This window comes from Mytilus edulis, chromosome 2, assembly GCF_963676685.1.
Source record: "Mytilus edulis chromosome 2, xbMytEdul2.2, whole genome shotgun sequence".
Lineage (NCBI taxonomy): Eukaryota > Metazoa > Mollusca > Bivalvia > Mytilida > Mytilidae > Mytilus > Mytilus edulis.
In genome coordinates this window covers 24,794,674-24,813,407 of record NC_092345.1, presented here as the reverse complement: position 1 = coordinate 24,813,407, position 18,734 = coordinate 24,794,674, and the positions used below count along the sequence as shown (strand labels likewise).

Sequence of the window (18,734 nt, the reverse complement as noted above, 5' to 3'; positions counted from 1 at the left end):
GGTTCTGCTACTTAAATATTGGCTGTTTTTGGCAATACAATGCACATATATTGAGTACTAGCACCATTAAGTCATGCTAAATTACTGAAATCATCAAAATTCAAGCATTTTAGTTAAATTTCAGACGGTTTCCGTGTAAAACAAAAGTGGCCGCATTCGTGTTCATCCAAAATATTAAAATGTAAGTTGTATTTGATGATAATACATAACTTATCTAAAGATTGAGGATGAACACGGATGCGGCCACTTTCATTTTTGACAAAAACCCTCTGAAAAGTGACAATTTTCGCATATTTGGTAGATTTTTCATATTTTAGCTTGAATCGGATCGTTTTTTATGACTAAATGAGTTAAAATCTTTCACAAAAAAATAATTGAATCAAATGAAATAGACACTTAAGTGTTTAAAAAGTGGTAAAAATCTTTCGTCAGATGAAACTGAAATTTGAGGCCAAAATCGGTCCTTACAGGACCTACTCCTTTCAAGGAAAATAAATATCCAGCCTTGTCATCTGAAAAAAGATCCATAATAATGTGTTATTTTACCAGTTCTTTTTCAAGAGTGAATTTTGATATTTACTTTTGAAAAATACTACGAAAATATGTAATAATAAATAATAAAAATAACTACTCCTATATTTACAGTGTCAAGTTGAAATATGATTCTAAAAACATAAATATTTGGTATTTATTTAAATATTTTGAATAATGCAATAAATCACCACATTTTATTTCTAGAAATAAACAGTCTAACCTATCAATTGCCAATCTGCCTTTTAATTTGCAGATTAGGTCAAAGACATAGACCTATTGTATACTGCGATTGTACAATCAAAGATGGCGATATTCGGAGAATCTACATAAAGGGCAAATGCACAAATAAACCTTAGCTATTTATAATGGTAGAAGTAACGAACTTGACAATGGGTTCCTCAACAGGGGGCAAAGCAAACAACTAAAAAAGTAAAACCTTTACGCGAAAAAAAAGACAAGTCTAATTGCTTATATTTTCGTTAACAGTTTCTTATTGTCTTCTTTTTTCAACGTCGGATATTTATAGTATAACTAATCGCCGCATTTGAATATCAAATAATATGTCTGAAAATGAGATAGACGAAGCCGTGTATATTGGTTCTTTTATATATAATTCTAGAGATATATTTATGGATCCAAGTTTGAATTGGTCTTGAGAGAACATCATTACTATATCTGAATGTGAAATTAAATGATCGGGCTTTTTCTTTCTTGTAAGTGACAAGTTTTTTTTAAGGAACTGCGACTCATATGTGAACAAGACGAGGTTTGCAACAATAGGCGCATATGATTTCCATAGGATTGCCGAAAACTTGCCGACAAATTTACTTCCCAATTCAACAATTGTGTTTCCAACACCAGCGTACTGATCACTTGATTATTAAATAGTTAAGGCCAATTCACCATGCAACGATGTCCAAAACATGTTTTATTGCTTCTTATATATACATGTATTGCTATACGTACATACACTTTAACTTGCAACAATAACATATTTTGTTACCATACGTATTTTTTTAAACGTGAAAAGATATTTGTAAAAAAGAATAAGCCTCTAAAATAATTACATTAATAACAATAATTATTATCCCACATGTTCTAACTCATGCAACTGTTATACATAAGGACCTACATGTGATAGCTTTTTATCATTAGACTCTAAACAACTTATACACTATCACATTATACATTCAACGATGATCTTTATTTGTGTGTCCATGAGAAGATGTGGTATGAATGCCAAAAAGACAACTATCCATTCAAGTCAAAAATTTAATGTGTGAAAAGTAAACAATTATTGGTCAAAGTACCGCCTTCAACTCAGAGATTTGAATCAAAGTTGCTGTATTTGAACATGTACAATATTACTTATATAATCAAAATAATTATGACAAGCTCTCTGCTATAGGTTTCGTTTTTTTTTTTAAATGAAAGACTTTATATTTATGAACATGTTAAAAATGATTACACATAGTTAACTATCGGAATAAGATAAAAACAAATAACCCTTCTTACGTTAGATTTAACATAGAGTATGACATGAACTATCTTCTTAAGGATGATGTATAATATTTACCTAGAAAAATATATTTCATGTATATTCTAGTATTGAACAAAATTGCAACTTATTGAAAAGGGATGTTCTGTAAAATGGGTCGACGATAACGATTGGAGTGAAATTAAGACTGCCGCTAATGATAAAGGGTATGTTCTTTAGACACAGAAATAACCTCATATATTTTTCTAGATCTGTTTAATTTTATATTATCGATTAAAAATATATGTTAATCTTTGTTATACCTGTATAAGAATGTTTTTGTAGATCGAATCAAACAATCAAATGATTTAAATTTCTTTCGCTTTCAATATTGACATTATTTTCCTTCAAATAACCGAACACTCACAATGTATGCGTTATCCATCTCTACTTCAATTATAAGGGGTCAAATTGTAGTTCACATGAATACGAATTCAATATGGTCGAATTACATACTTGGAAGTGAGTAATTCATCATAAATGTTTCTTTTTGAAAAAAATGAATCATACTGGCTGCTTAAAGCAAATTATTATTTCAATATTTCACTTTCATAAATTATTGAACAAATCAAAAATCATTCTATAGATTTTTAAATATCTAGTAGCTAGTGCTTCTTTAATTTTTTTCATATTTAAATAAAGCCCAGTTGAATTTTCTACGAAAAAAGTTGGAAAATGGAGCCAAATATTCTGTCTGTATAATACAAACACTTTAAGATGACCATTATAAAATTATTTGAAATATACACATGTATTTTGCTACTTTGTCAAATTCAAAACTGATTAAACTTTAGTTCCATACAATTTGCTATGCAACAACATTAATGATTGGAAGATTGGTGAAATCGTACGAATTCATTATTTTCAGTTTTGTTTCCATCATGTTAGGATTATAAACACCGAACGCTAGACAAAGCTGATCAGCCGATACTACTTTTGTAAACGTGTACAATATTTTCAAACTGTCCTTGTCAATAACGGAAAATTCATTGCGGTTCATGTTAACAAAGAATCCCAGTTTTCCTGTGGCAACTGTACCGACTGAATTACTGCTGCTTATTATCTTAACTTCTTCGTATTTGTTCATAATATCGTGCTGGGCTCTAAGGCATATGCTAGTATTGCAATTATGAATGAAAAACGACCATCCGTGGAGTCCTACATAATAATCACTGTCTATTTTTTCACGACTAGCCACTCCTACTTCAAGTACTAATCTTTTTGAATGCAGTTCAACTAATACTTCGTACGAGAACTTAATCTCAAAGTATATTTTACTTGCAGAAGTTAAGCATCTATCTCCTATTGTTCCTTTGTAAGTGTTAAACTGTTCAGGATGATTCACGGGAATCGGTGTTTCCTTAGTGAAAGCATTACCAAGCACTGTATTATCATCAGACAGGAACAGTGACGAATAAGTCGACTCTCTATCAAATTTCAAATCAAATAAATACCCAGCCTTGTCATCTGAAATAAATCAATACAAATTTCTGATACCTTTACAAATAAAGAAAATTTAAAGAGAATTTAAACCAACATGCTATATTTACTGCCTTGAGTCTTTTAAACAAAGTCAGTTTAAATAATACCATGACTTTTTGATTAGTTTATGTTTTTGTCAATTCTATTTTGTTAATAGAGTTCAAATTTAAAAAAAAAATGAAAATGTAATTGCAGTCAAAAAAAGGAGACTGGGTATAATATTGTATTAATTTACGTTTTATGATTGAGTAAAGCCTGCCAATTTATATTTTATCGTGTGTTGTTCTATGTTGTGATTCTATGCTATTGTTTCAGAAAAAGGGAGAAGAGTTTGGTACCAGTAAAACGTTAAATCCCGCTGTTTGCACCTGTTCCAAGTCAGGAATCTGATGTACAGTAGTTGTCGTTTTTTAATTTAATTATACGAATTTCTCTGTTCTTATTTTTATAATATATTAGACCGTTTGTTTTCCTGTTTAAATTGTGTTACACTAGTATTTTTTGGCCTTTATAGCTTGTTGTTTGATGTTATCTAAGGCTCCGTGTTGCAGGCCGTACATTGACCTTTAATGGTTTACTTTTTTAAATTGTTATTTGGATGGAGAGCTGTCTCATTGGCACTCACACCACATATTCCTATATCTATAATAACCAATAATGCGACTATCAACCAGACAATATATCTTAATTTAACCATACGGGTTTCATTTAGAAGCAACATTGATATCGTATATACGCTATATATCTATATGTGTGTGTGTATCTATTTAGATATTGATAAGTTGAACATTTATACTTTGCAATATCTTCCATTGTTCACTTTTACCAATGTCTGAACATGTGCAGTTTCTAAAAAAAAACCAGATTTGTTGTTTTTCAGGATAGTTCGACCAATAACAGGAAAAGGTAAAAACACAAAAATACTGAACACCGAAAAAAATTCAAAAAGGAAAATCCAAAATCAAAAGGCAAAATCAAAAGTCCAAACACATCAAACGAATGGATTACAACTGTCATATTCCTGACATGGAACAGACATTTTCTAATGTAGAAAATGGTGGGTTGAACCTGGTTTTATAGCTAGCTAAACCTCTCACTTGTAGGACAAACATATCAAATTCCATTACATTGTCAACGATGCATGAACAAAACAAACATACTCAAAGAGTTAAAATGTCAAAAATAGCGGTACAGCAGTCAATATTGTGTTGTCATCTTAATATCACTATGAAAACAACAAATTTAACGAAGAAGCAAAAAAACGCATACATCAAATTTAACATACTCATTTTGCTTTTCTTATACGAATTTATCTATATCAAGTCTACCCGTAAAGGATAGGTTCACTTACGACACAAAATGATATGAAAAATCAACTTTATCAATAAACACCAGAAGGTCAAAATTCGGTTCGTGAATATGTATTTCAAAAGTCAAAATGCCTAATACATCCATTCCTTGCATTGGAGTATATAATATTTTCCAAAGTAAGCCCATTTTCGACATATTGTCAAAATATGATGATTTTGTGTAATTTTTACACCTAAAACCTTTAGAAACACCTTTGCCGCCACCTACGATCCAAAATGTGTTGTTAATTAAAGTTTTAAGGGTCCTCATTATTTGTTTCACTCACAAAGTCAAACTCCTAAATTGTTAAAACCTTTTGGCTATAGGAATATATTGAATAGTCATATGTTAACAAGACATGTCTCATTTCACTTTTATGAAATATTTCGTTCTGTCATTCTTTTGTGTTTTCTTCTAGCCGCCCCAAAGCATTTATGTTCTATTTCTTTTATCTTGAAGCATATTTGCAGTTAGTTTTGCAAGTAAAATCTTCACCAAGTACAAACCAATTTCTATACCACGTACTTCACTTGGAAAGGAATATAGGACAAGTTTTATGTACACTCAAATACTTTTGTAATATGCGCGTATCCCAAAGAGTATATATTGTGCATGATAATACACATTTTAAAACTACTGAATTCGAAACAGCAAAATATGCATTTAAATACTTGCATCAAACACAAACAACAACGTTATGTGTATTTTCTTGAATATAATATAAGGTCAAATTTAACATCATGTAAAGATGTTTTATGTCTATCTGATATTCTTCTATTCCTATTTTGCATTTTAAAGTGCTTCTTGTGCGTGTAATGTACATTTCTCAATGAACAGGGAAGTTTAAAGAAGAAGTTTAATTTTGAATTTTAAATTGTTGTACTTCCCCATACCTGTTTGCTCATGTCTAGCTGCTATTCTCTCCAATTTCCTTTCATTCTGGTATATGTACAAAGCCATCAGTACTATAATAATAGCATTGATGAATATAAATACATTGTTCATTTCATTCATTCCACAATACCTTGCTAGTTATGTTGATATAAATACAGCAGTCAGTACAACAAAGTCCAAAGGGAGATAAATTCTAATGTACCACTGTTCATTCAGATAAGTCGGTCAATATTGATTATACAATTAAACCTAGCGTGTATTAATGAATTATAAAAATATATTTAAAATTGTACAACGTTAGTTATGTCAATTGGAATTTATCGATCTATATAAAATTTAAATGGCTACGTTGTGGTATTTGTATGCTTACGTGTGGCAACAAACATATGAGGTATCGAAAGCTTTGTTGATTTTGTGTGGATTCTGAAAGACGGTAATTTACGCGCTCGGTTTACGCGACTTAAATGTTTTTTTCCCCAAAATGACAATTATATTTTTTTGTTTTGTTCGCGGTTGCTTCCTTTCACATGTCGTGTGAAAACAAAATAATTCGGAGGCTAAATCCTAACAATAAATGTTTGATTTGTTTTTAAGATTTATTTCATTTATTACGACCGGTTAGTTATGTTCTTCAAACCATAGAGTTGGCGTGACCACCAGCTTACAAAAATATTCGGCTGAAAACGATACAAAGCCGTCTTAAACTTTAATTGAGTTTAGATTATTTGTTTAATGTTGAAGGCTTGACTTGCAATTTGTGAGGACTATAAGCAATAAAAGAGCTTTTTCTTTGCTTTTATTTTATTTCATGTACTTGTACAGATTTGTGTCATAGATGGATACCCCATATTCTATATTTTCTGTTTGATAGAAAATCAAACTAGCACCAGTATATTTTGAATGATTTCCTCCGAGACAACTCTTTTCGTTTCAAATTGAAAATGAATTTTAGTTTTCCAGTAAGATGCGATATCGTTGTATTAATTACTAATCATATGATAAGTTTATCAACGTTCTGACTAAAATTCTATGGTGAGAGGGAAATAAACCCTAAGCAGGTATAAATATTGCATTACCATGCGTCGCTGCACTAAATTACAAAGTGCCCACTTTGATTCGAATGATCAAACTGTTCAGTATCTATTGTTGCCCAGTCATTATTCTGCATGCAGAAAAGAATGGCTATCGGTAAATTAACTTCACATTATATTATGTCTGTTGATTTGCAACTGAACTGTAATGTTATGGATTGTGTCATGCATCCAGTGTCTGTCGGGTATCTGTCTTGTTATTGTATTGTCTTTCAACAGAAATACATAAAGGAGTTGATTTTCTATCGATATTTGAGTGTGGATTATAGGGCATCTTATTCTACAGGGCATGAACAGATGGTCATATTACTACGTTAACCCTGTCATTCTTACACATATTTCAATCTGCTTCGTATTGATTTGAAATACAGCATGAAACATGTTTAGCTGATTTCAAAATCTTAAGAGTTGGGTTTCAGTTGCAAATCCAGCTTACAGGCAATACACCAACCTAAATCTCTTTTAATGAAAAAAGACACAGGACACGACCAGATATAAGCAGAAATTCATCAACATTTTATTAATAAAAAGCTGTGATTTAGATAATTGTCTATTGCTTACAAAAGCATTTGCCAACAGTATGTTAGAACACTTAAATTAAAAACGTTTCCCATCTCTTTAAGATGATTATATTGTCAGCCTTACTAAATACAGGCAACAGTAGTATACCGCTGTTCAAAACTCATAAAAATAGGGAAGGGTTTTTGATTGATTAGTGTTTAACGTTACTTTCAATACTATTGGGATATTCCATGGTGTCAATTCAAAATGAGTGTCGGTTGCTAACAAAATTTTACGACAATACAAATAACTTAAGCTAATCAATTGTAATTTTTACAATTTATGCTCAAAAGGACTCTCCAAATCAAAAGTTCCATGGGGTTGAAATAATCTCTTCGTAAGTTCTACGAACGCCATTTTAAGTTGGTTGACTGTTACGGAATATTCGCCTCACAGATTAAACTATGAAAATGACATATTGGACATAAAGCATGATTTTTTGTCAATGCATCAGAATTCAATTACTGTGAGTGTCAAGTTGATTGGACGTCAACTTCATCAAAACTACCTCGACCAAAAACTTTAACCTGAAGCAGGACAGACAGACGAATGGACGGACGATCGAACAAACATTTAAATATTTGTATCTGTGGAACAAATAATTGTTGAGGTGCAACTTAATTATTACAACATGACTTGTTTGTGTTTTCTGTATTATATTTCATAAAACAAATGTTAAAATGAACTCAATTTTGATTCAAGGTTCTGAGTTTTTAATATTGAAGATCGGAAACTGTGTTTTATTTCTTTAAAATTGAGAATGGAAATGGGGAATGTGTCAAAGAGACAACAACCTGATCAAATAAAAAAACACAATAGCAGAAGGTCACCAACAAGTCTTCAATGTAGCAAGGAATTCCCGCACACGGAGGCGTCTTTCAGCTGGCCCCATAACAAATATATACTAGTTCAGTGATAATGAACGCCATACTAATTTCCAAATTGTACACAAGAAACTAAAATTAAAATAATACAAGACTAACAAAGGCCAGATGCTCCTTACTTTGGACAGGCGCAAAAATGCGGCGGGGTTAAACATGTTTGTGAAATCTCAACCCTCCCCCTATACCTCTAACCAATGTAGGAAAGTAAACGCATAACAATACGCAAATTAAAATTCAGTTCAAGAGAAGTTCGAGTCCGATGTCAGAAGATGTAACCAAAGAAAATAAACAAAATGACAATAATACATAGATAGCAACATAATACTTGCAATTAACTGACATGCCAGCTCCAGACCTCAATTAAACTGACTGAAAGATTATGATTTCATCATATGAACATCAGGCACAATCCTTCCCGTTAGGGGTTTAATATCCTACAATAATAACATATATGAGAAGTCCATAACCCGTGTAATGCCAACAACTGCTTTTATAATAAATGTGTTTAGTTCCGATGCAAAGACCTTATCAGTGACTCAATATTAACGCCAAAATATGCAATCTTTAATGACTTGACAACAGTATTGTGATTATATCCCTTCTGAATAAGTCTATTCGAAGGTTTTGTTAGTATCTGAGGTGAATATTTTTTGTATGTTTCATTATCATCGAAATGTGAATATGTCAAAGTAGTTCGAAGTGTCAATTCCTCACACATTTGCAAATTTGGTGAAGACCTTATAGATCGATTTACTTTTTGCAATAACGTAAACATGCAGCTAAAATGATATGACAACCCACTACGATGAACGGGACCTAATTATTTCTCCATTAGTTGAATAAAGTTCCATCAAACTTGTAGGACATATTTTAAATTCATCATATGTTGACTGCAAAATTCAATTTCTTACTCAGACTTGGACCGTTTACTCATTCAGCATATACATCATAGAATCAGCCTGAATTTGATAGAACCAAAAAGTTTTATTCACATGCACCCTTGAAATTACACTTACTTAAGCACATTTTTCATTTTTGTAACATCCATTTACACGAGGGTAAAATTATAAAGACTCCACATTTATTGGTTCTAGACTGGTATCTGTGCTGTCAACTGGGATTCTATTAAATTCACACTCATTCAAACAAAATATACACAAGATTACGAAAAATAATATAGCGTCTTGACTGCGTCCATCAGAGCCGAATGAATTTGACTAAGGTGGATCGAATACTAAAATATTTAGTTTTGTTTTATGACTGGAATACTGCACTATTAAAAAGGAATATTGTCCCTCACAATATGTGATATTAGACTTATGATTAAGTGTATTTAGATCATACTAGATTGGTGCAGTATTCCCACTATAAGTGTTCCTGTTATCTACGCCACAACATTGATAATTGGAAGATTTGTGAAATCGTAAGAATACATAATTTCCAGTTTTGCTTGAAGATGAGAACGATTATAGACACCAAACGCTAGACAAAGCTGATCAGCGGAAACTACTGTTGTAAACGTGAACAATATTTTGGAACTGTCCTTGTCAATAACGGAGAATTCATTGCGGTCCATGTTAATGAAGAATCCAAGTCTTCCAGTGGCCACTGTACCAGCTGTATTACTGCTGCTTGTTATCTTTACTATGGTCATAGTACCACGTTGGGCTGTAAGGCATATGCTAGTTTCGCATGTACTAATGTAAAACGACCACCCGTGGGGTCCTACATAATGATTAATATCTATTTTTTCACGACTAGCAACTCCTACTTCAAGTACTAAATCTTTTGAATCCAGTTCAACTAATACTTCGTACGAGAACTTAATATCAAAGTATATTTTACTTGCAGAAGTTAAGCATTTATCTCCTATTGTTCCGTCGTAATTGGTAAACTGTTCCGGGTGATTCACGGGATTTGATGTCTCCTTATTGAAATAATTACCCAGTATTGTATTATCATCAGACAGGAACAGTGATGAATTAGTCCACTTTCTGTCAAATTTCAAAGAAAATAAATACCCAGCCTTGTCATCTAAAAAAATACATATAATTAAAAACTCACTGTTAACAATTTGACGTGCTATTATAATCCTGTCATCTCGTAACTTTTTTTCAAGTTTTAAAAAGTTGACGATTGGAATCCTAATTCTACGCGATATGCATGTTTCATTACCAAATTGTGTGTTTCAAGATGTATATGTTTATTACAACTGATACATGTAATGTGTGAACTTCGACTGTGGTTCCTGTTCAAAACCTGGTCCATTAATTAAAAAATACGTTTTGAGACCGGTTTTATTGTATTATTTAAACCGGTGAAATTTGTATCATTTAGACGGACAGAAACTTTCTATTTACAGCTTGGAATTTTCTTATCCTGGTAAGTTCAACTAATACTTAGATGTTGAAAATATTATTGGTTTGTTTGTCCATTTCATTTGGTTAATAGAGCTCAATTATGATTATTAAAAAAATTTAATATGCAATAGTTGAGGAAATAAAGAAACTTTGCATGATTGCTAATACGTTAACTATGATATCATGATTATCATTCAGACCTTATGGTTTTGATGAAAACAATATATTTCATTGTACAGTCTACAACAAAAAGTGAGAACGATTTAGTATATAAAATTATGAATATTTGATTTCCTCAATAGGTTTCAAAAATAAACTATAAGCCACACATATTACTTTATGCCACACGATTACCATTAATATCAAATACGAAATAACTGTATCCAGAATATGAATTTGTAATAGAATTAAATTCCCTCTCTCTCTATATATATATATTCATATATTTATAACAAACAGAAAAAAATTGAATAACATGTTGTTGTTTTTTTAGCGAAGCGTCGTTAAATGTCGACCTGGCGAGGTTTTTCAATACTGGTAGATCCTTCAATCAACTGTTTTATAGAAAAAAAAAGACAAATTGATGGACCTAAAAAAATTGTGAATTTGACAATTATTTCATATGTCTTTTCAACGTTTTTTTTTTTAATAATTAGACCAGTCTGTTCGTAGTCGAAATAATTATGACATTTTGAAAGCTTCAGGCTATATATTTGTTTGTTTTGACCCTTATTGCGACGTCATAACGCTTAAGCCATTTTATTGTGGTTTGATTTTGAAAGGGAATTTTGATCTCAACTTTGAGACCAAATTTAGCCAAAATAGCTAACAAAGGTATCAGGATTATAATCTAATATGCCAGATGCGCGTTTTATTTACATAAGACTCATCAGTGACGGTCAGATCAAAAATATTATACAAACAAGACAGTAAGAAGTTGCAGAGTATTGAAGGCACAAAATTCCCAAAAATTGTGCCAAATGCGAGTTAGGTAATTTATGCCTGTGATAGGAAAATCCTTAATATTTTGAAAAGTTCATAACTTAGTAAGCAGGAAATTTGTAAATGACCATATAATTGATATTCATGTCAAGACCGAAGTGCTGACTACTGGGCTGGTTATACCCTCAGGGACCAAACATCCATTATCAGTGGCATTGACCCAGTGATATAAATCATGAGTTGGATACACATAGAAATACATCTAACAAAAACAAAGAGTGGACGTGGCCGAGTACTTGTACGTCTCAACGAAAGAAGTACAGATCTGAGAATACTCCGAACTATTTTCAGCCGTCAGTTCAAATTGCCATTGTTTCTCACGACTGCAACTTCGAACTAGAAATATAACGGGAGTCAGGATGATTTGTTATTACCCTCCCACTTGGCAATTCTAGCGAGACACATGAACCAGTTTAATGCTACCAATGCAATGACGCCTGCAATTTTTATCTTAGATTTTATTGTCGTTCATTTCCAAAACAGTCGTGTATATTATTCTGAATAACCTTCCTAAGACTTAATATTTGCTCCGTCTCTGACAAGGCGTGTTGAGACGGATAGGTGTCCTGACTATATATTTTGTGGGGGAAGGGGGTGGTTGTGATCAGGTGGTTCTTATCTGAAACTTTGTAAAATACAAACAGGAATTAGGTACGAAAAGCTACCCGCTTCTTTTCCCTTTCATTATTTGCAAAACATGTTCGTTTCAATTGTGCATGATCTAATGAATAGACAGTTTCATTCGTGGCTAAGGTTTCAATTGATTCCTTTTTTCACCAAAAGACTACGTAATTTTACTTAAAAAGTTAGTGATTCCTGTCTTTCGCATTACCGTACATGTAGCTGGGCTGGTTACAATTCATATATCCAGTTACCAAATGTATTCATTGAATGATTCTAAAATGGTTTACATATTTGCAGATCTTAAAGTATAACTTGGATTGTCATTACAGATTTCTTGGTTGCCTATTTTTTTTGACAATAAACACATATTATATATACAGCTCAATCGCTGAAAAAAATATTCAACAATGTATACAAATAACAATATGTTGAATGTGTTATTTTTTTCCCGATTCTTTTTCAAGAGTGAAGTCGACGTTTGATATTTACTTTTGAAAAATACAACGAAAATGTGCATTGTCATGATAAACAATAGAAATAACTACTCCTATATTTAAAGTGTGTGAAAATAGTCGATTTCACTTATCTCCCCTCAAAATTTCCAAGTTGAAATATGATTCTAAAAATACAAATAATCGGTATTTATTCAAACATTTTCAATAATGCAATAAATCACAAAAGATGTAGGTCCGGTAAGGACGGATTTTGGCCTCAAATTTCAGTTCCATCTGACGAAAGATTTTGAACACTTTGTTAACACTTAAGTGTCTATTTCATATGATTCAATTAATTTATGTAATTTTGTTTAACTTATTTAGTCATTAAAAACGATCCGATTTAAGCTCAAATATGAAAAATCTACAAACTATGCGAAACAAATGTCACTTTACAGATGTTTTTTTGTCAAAAACGAAAGTGGCCGCATCCGTGTTCATCCTCAATCTTTATATATGTTATGTAATATCATCAAATACAACTTCCATTTCAATATTTTGGATGAACACGAATGCGGCCACTTTCGTTTTACACGGAAACCGTCTAAAATTTAACTAAAATACTGGAATTGTGAAGATTTCAGTAACTAAGCATGACTTAATGGTGCTAGCACCCAATATATGTGCATTGTATTGTCAAAAACAGCCCATATTTATGTAGCAGAAACATTTTTCTGCCCAATAAATAACTAAAAGTTTACATTTGAACAATTTTGTAATACTGCTATATTCAGGGGCCAAAAGAGGGTCTTACTGGACCTACTCCTGTTATTTCTTTAAAAAGACAGTCTAACATATAAATTGCTTATCTGTTTTTTAATTTGCAGATTAGGTCAAAGACCTATCCCTATTGTTTACTGCGATTGTACAATCAAAGATGGCGGTATTCCATGAATTTACATAAAGGGCAAATGCACAAATAAACCTATGTAGCTATTTATAATGGTAGAAATAACGAACTTGACAATAGGTACCTCAAAAGAGGGCAATGCAAACAACTAAAAAGTAAAACTTTTCAGCTAAAAATATAGAATAATTGCTTATATTTTCTGTAATATTTTCTTATTTTCTTCTTTTCTCAACATTGGATATATCATTATTATAGTTTGGAAGTCCCCTTTATACAAAGTTAGATTGACCATCATCTCCTAGCTTTTACATATTTAATATGAATACACATAATATAATGAACGAGATAAACACCATACCAATGATAATTGGTAACCAAATGCATACTGTTTTTTCTTCTTTAAAATGAAGTGCAAATATGCTGTAAAAAGAAAATGGCGGAAGACGTTTTGAATAAATGTATTCAAAAAGTTGACGTCGCCAAATAAATCACTTTGAAGTACTTAAAAAAGTGGTCAGAATGAATTGACAGGAATTTTCTTTCAATTTAGTACTACATACATATGCCAGAAAACAAATTTTAGCCTAAGTTCCGAAATAATCTTGAAAATCTCTTGCTAGTCTTATCAAAGTGTAGACCTTTAAGCCATCAATCGATTGTCCCTGGCATTCGACAATTTCCTCCGTAAAGAATTTTACTAGCTATAGATGTGAAGAATACGTCCATGAGAGTGCAACAAGATGACATAACAATCAACATATTTGTTATAGAGTTGAATTTAACAATACTCTGGCAAAAGGGGAACAGCAAAGTTCCCTTTTATGTGTTTCCCTCACAAAGTTATACTACAACGGCTATTGGAATATATCTACGAGTCATATGTTAAACAAATTTTAGAAAACATTGCTCTGTGTTTTCTTTCTTTCCCTTCTGCAGAGAATTTACCTTCTTATTCTTTTAATATCGTAGCATATTTGCAGTATAATTTTTCAATCAAAATCTATACAAGTAACCAAAATCATATTTCTAACAAAAGCTATTTGAAATGAAATATAGGACAACTAAGCCGTATTTGATGAGTCGTGTGTAGACGAAACGCGCGTCTGACGTACTAATAAAATCAACGATACCAATTTTGTTGCACCAGATGCGCATTTCTACAAAACATGTCTCTTCAGTGATGCTCGTGGCCAAAATATTGGCGTACTAAATTATAATTCTGGTACCTTCGACAACTATTTTGTACATTGTACTTTAAAATTCTTTTGTAATTTACGCGTAAAAAACAAAGAGTATCTTATCATGTATGATAATACACATTTTAAAACTACTGAATTCGAAACAGCAAAATATATATCTAAATACTCGCATCAAACACAAAAAGCAATGTTCTGCGTTATTTCAAGAATAAATAAGTTAAGATTAATAAACATGTTTAGATGGTTTTTTTTATGGATATTTAATTTTCTACTGTTATTCTGCATTTTTAAAGTGCTTCCTGCGCGTTAAATGTATATTTCTTGATAAACAAGGAAGTTTAAATAAAGTTCAAGATTGTCCTCAATTTTTTGTACATCTCCATACTTGTTGGCTTATGCCTGGGTGAAATTCGCTCCATTTTTCTTTCATTCTGGTATATGTACATAGCCATCAGTACTATAACAATAGCATTAATGAATATAAACACGTTGTTCAATGTAACCATTCTTCAATATCTTGCTAGTTATGTTGATATAGATAAAACAGTCACTACAACAAAGTACAAAGAGAGATAAATCCTGATGCACCAATGATCATTCAGGCAAGACGGTCAATAATGGTTATACAATTAAACCTAGCGTGTATTAATGAATTATGAAAATATATTTAAAATTGTACAACGTAAGTTATGTCATTTGGAATTATCGATCCATATAAAATTAAAATTAAATGGCTATGTTGTGATATTTGCATGCTTACGTGTGTCAACAAACAGATGAGGTATCGAAAGCTTTGTTGATTTTGTGATGATTCTGAAAGACGGTCATTTACGCGCTCGGTTTACGCGACCAATATGACAATTATATTATTTTTGTTTGTTCGCGGTTTCTTCCGTTCGCATGTCGTGTGAAAACAAAATAATACGGAGGCTAAATCCTGACAATAAATGTTTGATTTGTTTTTAAGATTTATTTCGTTTTAATATTACGACCGGTTAGCTATGTTCTTCAAACCATAGAGTTGGCGTGACCACCAGCTTACAAAATATTCTGCTGAAAACGATACAAGATCATACAAAGCCGTCTTAAACTTGAATTGAGTTAAGATTATTTGTTTAATGTTGAAGGCTTGACTTGCAATTTGTGAGGACTATAAGCAATAAAAGAGCTTTTTCTTTGCTTTTATTTTATTTCATGTACTTGTACAGATTTGTGTCATAGATGGATACCCCATATTCTATATTTTCTGTTTGATAGAAAATCAAACTAGCACCAGTATATTTTGAATGATTTCCTCCGAGACAACTCTTTTCGTTTCAAATTGAAAATGAATTTTAGTTTTCCAGTAAAATGCGATATCGTTGTATTAATTACTAATCATATGATAAGTTTATCAACGTTCTGACTCAGTGTATGTAAAGTGCGGATCCTAAAATATCATTTTTACTGTATATGCCATAAATGTCTAATGTAGAATGATAAATAAACAGACGAACTTTTTTTTATTTTTGAAGAAAATGAAGAAAATTAGTTAAAATGTGTATGTTCAGAAATACATAATACTAATAAAACAAAGTAAGAGATGCGAGCGGGGTTTTATCGCGCCTAAAGCCATCCAGCTGTGAAATATATACTAAAATAGGTGAATATAATTTAGGACATTTCACGAACAGATCGTGCAGGTGCTTTATAAATATATTTATTAAAGTTATGTACACCGGTATGTACATGTAAACATTACCACGTGTATTTGTTTATAAAATTACACGTGTTTGAAAGTATATAATAGGTTAAATGTTTTTCATTGGTCGAGTTAGAACTGACCATAATATTTGAATAAGGTTTCAAATATTTCGTGCTATACTTTTGGCGGTTTTGTATATTAAAGATATTGTCATTCGAGGTTCGCTTTTGGTGCAGTAAAGTTTCCCATCCTCCCACCCGACTTGATGTATTTTATTTGTGTTATTTTTTATTAATAATGATGTGTGTAAGAACAGAATCTTTATTTGATTCATAAAATGTATTTTCGTACATAATGAAAATTGTTTTTATTTTTGTAGATTGGTTTTTGTGTTTGTGTTTGTTACCTGCAGCGGCCTAGGCAGACAGTAACACTGATGAACATATTTTACGCTGCATTTGTCTTTAATAAAATTGAAGCTTTGCTGCACACTGTCAGGCGAGCTGATCCCATACAAAGGTGTTGAGTTTATTTTGTAAATAATTTATGTTCGCTTGAAGTTATGAATTAGAACATAACTAACATGTAAGATGTTGTTGCAGTAAAAAATATTCATTTTAATACAATTATTAATGTTGTGTAACGTAGAATACGTTTGGTCATTCAGTTTCTTCATATTTAACTAAATTCCACTATGATGATTTCGTAATGCTAGTCATGTTTACTGTCGAGTAATGATACTATTCTTTCATTTTCACTGTGGAACGAATCATTAGTATTGTATATGCGGTGCATTTTCACTGTATATATATTTATTTTGTTATCTATTACAGCTCATTTCTTTAAGCATGTAGAGCAAGACTTTAGTTGATTTGCTTGCTTTTTTTTTATTGAATAATCATTATGATAGCACCCAATTTAATTCAAATATTAAAAATACATATTAAACTATGCCTATTCATATTGTTAAAAAATGTCAATCTTATTTACAAAGTTTGTATAAACAATTTTACAAACAAAGCAAGCAAGCCAACCAAAGTTTTGCTTGACATGCATTAGGAAACTAGCTGTAAAGCCTTAATTTAGCCGACTTGCTCAAATAATAGATAAAGTAAGAGAAAGATTTGATAAAATTTAACTTACGGAGGAAAGTTTGGTTTTAAACACTCTAATAAATTCTATAGAAATAACATTTATTTCAAATGTATTCCATTTAGTTTCTTATAAAGCGTATAGGGATCTTTATCCTTATTCTTTTTATCCATTTCACCACTAATTACGTACATCTTGATATATATTGCACCTTTGTTTTCCCGTTTAAAAGGTTTTACACTGGAGCCCTTTATAACTTGATGTTCGGTGTGAGCCAAGACTCCATGTTGAAGACCGTGTTTTGACGTATATAATGGTCTACTTTTATAAATTGTGACTCGGATGGAGTGTTGTCTTATTGTCACATACGACATCTATATATGGCTCAAAGACGAAACGAGACGGGATAAAAAGGGATAAAAAAATGCACGCTACTTTTTTAAAATATTTATAATGGGCTTAATATGAGTCAAAATAGAGTAAAATAGTGGGTCGCATTTGGGTATAAGCGTCACGCCGGATTGCCGATTTTTTGCAAGCGTGACGGGTGAAAGTCAAATGATTGTGTAGTGAAAAACGGGAAATGAAGTCTAGCGGGACACGGATAATTACAAAAAAATAGAACTGCATAGTATAAGCGGGATACGGGAATCTGACAAAACAATAAGCGGAATACGGGAATCTGCCAAAACAGTAAGCGGGATCCGGGATCAGAACCGCCAAATGAGACTCCAGAATAAGATATTTTTGTATATTCATCCTATTGTTACAGTCATGCCTTCAATAACAAATGTATCCGATGCATGCATATTTTTTTTTTATATATTTGGTCCCTTTTTCAATTTTGTGGGGTCCAAATTTATAGACAAAAGTCCTTTAATATAGATAATTGGAATTCGTTACCTGCTGAATCTAACCTTGTATCTAGTTTCGGGATTTTTTGCCTAGTTGCTAAAATAGCACACATAGAGTTCCAAAGGGTTTAAAATCAACAAAAATAAATTGTAGCATGCATTTTGTGTACAATAACCTAGATGTGCATGGTTTTACCTCTGCAGTAGTATCCATTCGCGGATCTAGAATTTTTCATAAGTAG

At 31.6% G+C, this 18,734-nt stretch overlaps 1 protein-coding gene and 1 long non-coding RNA gene across 2 annotated transcripts; both read right to left on the bottom strand.

Annotated features, from left to right (window-relative positions):
* Positions 1–1,511: 1,511 nt before the first annotated feature.
* LOC139511801 (uncharacterized) lies at positions 1,512–5,965 on the bottom strand. Its single transcript, XM_071298886.1, has 2 exons — positions 5,797–5,965; positions 1,512–3,538 (listed from the first exon to the last, which is right to left on the bottom strand). The coding sequence occupies exons 1-2, from the start codon at positions 5,915–5,917 to the stop codon at positions 2,880–2,882; spliced, it is 780 nt and encodes a 259-aa protein (XP_071154987.1). The 5' UTR covers positions 5,918–5,965; the 3' UTR covers positions 1,512–2,879.
* A 3,332-nt stretch (positions 5,966–9,297) lies between these two features.
* Positions 9,298–15,401, bottom strand: LOC139511800 (uncharacterized). Its single transcript, XR_011662095.1, has 2 exons — positions 15,248–15,401; positions 9,298–10,367 (listed from the first exon to the last, which is right to left on the bottom strand). It is a non-coding gene; the product is annotated as an uncharacterized lncRNA (long non-coding RNA).
* Positions 15,402–18,734: the final 3,333 nt, after the last annotated feature.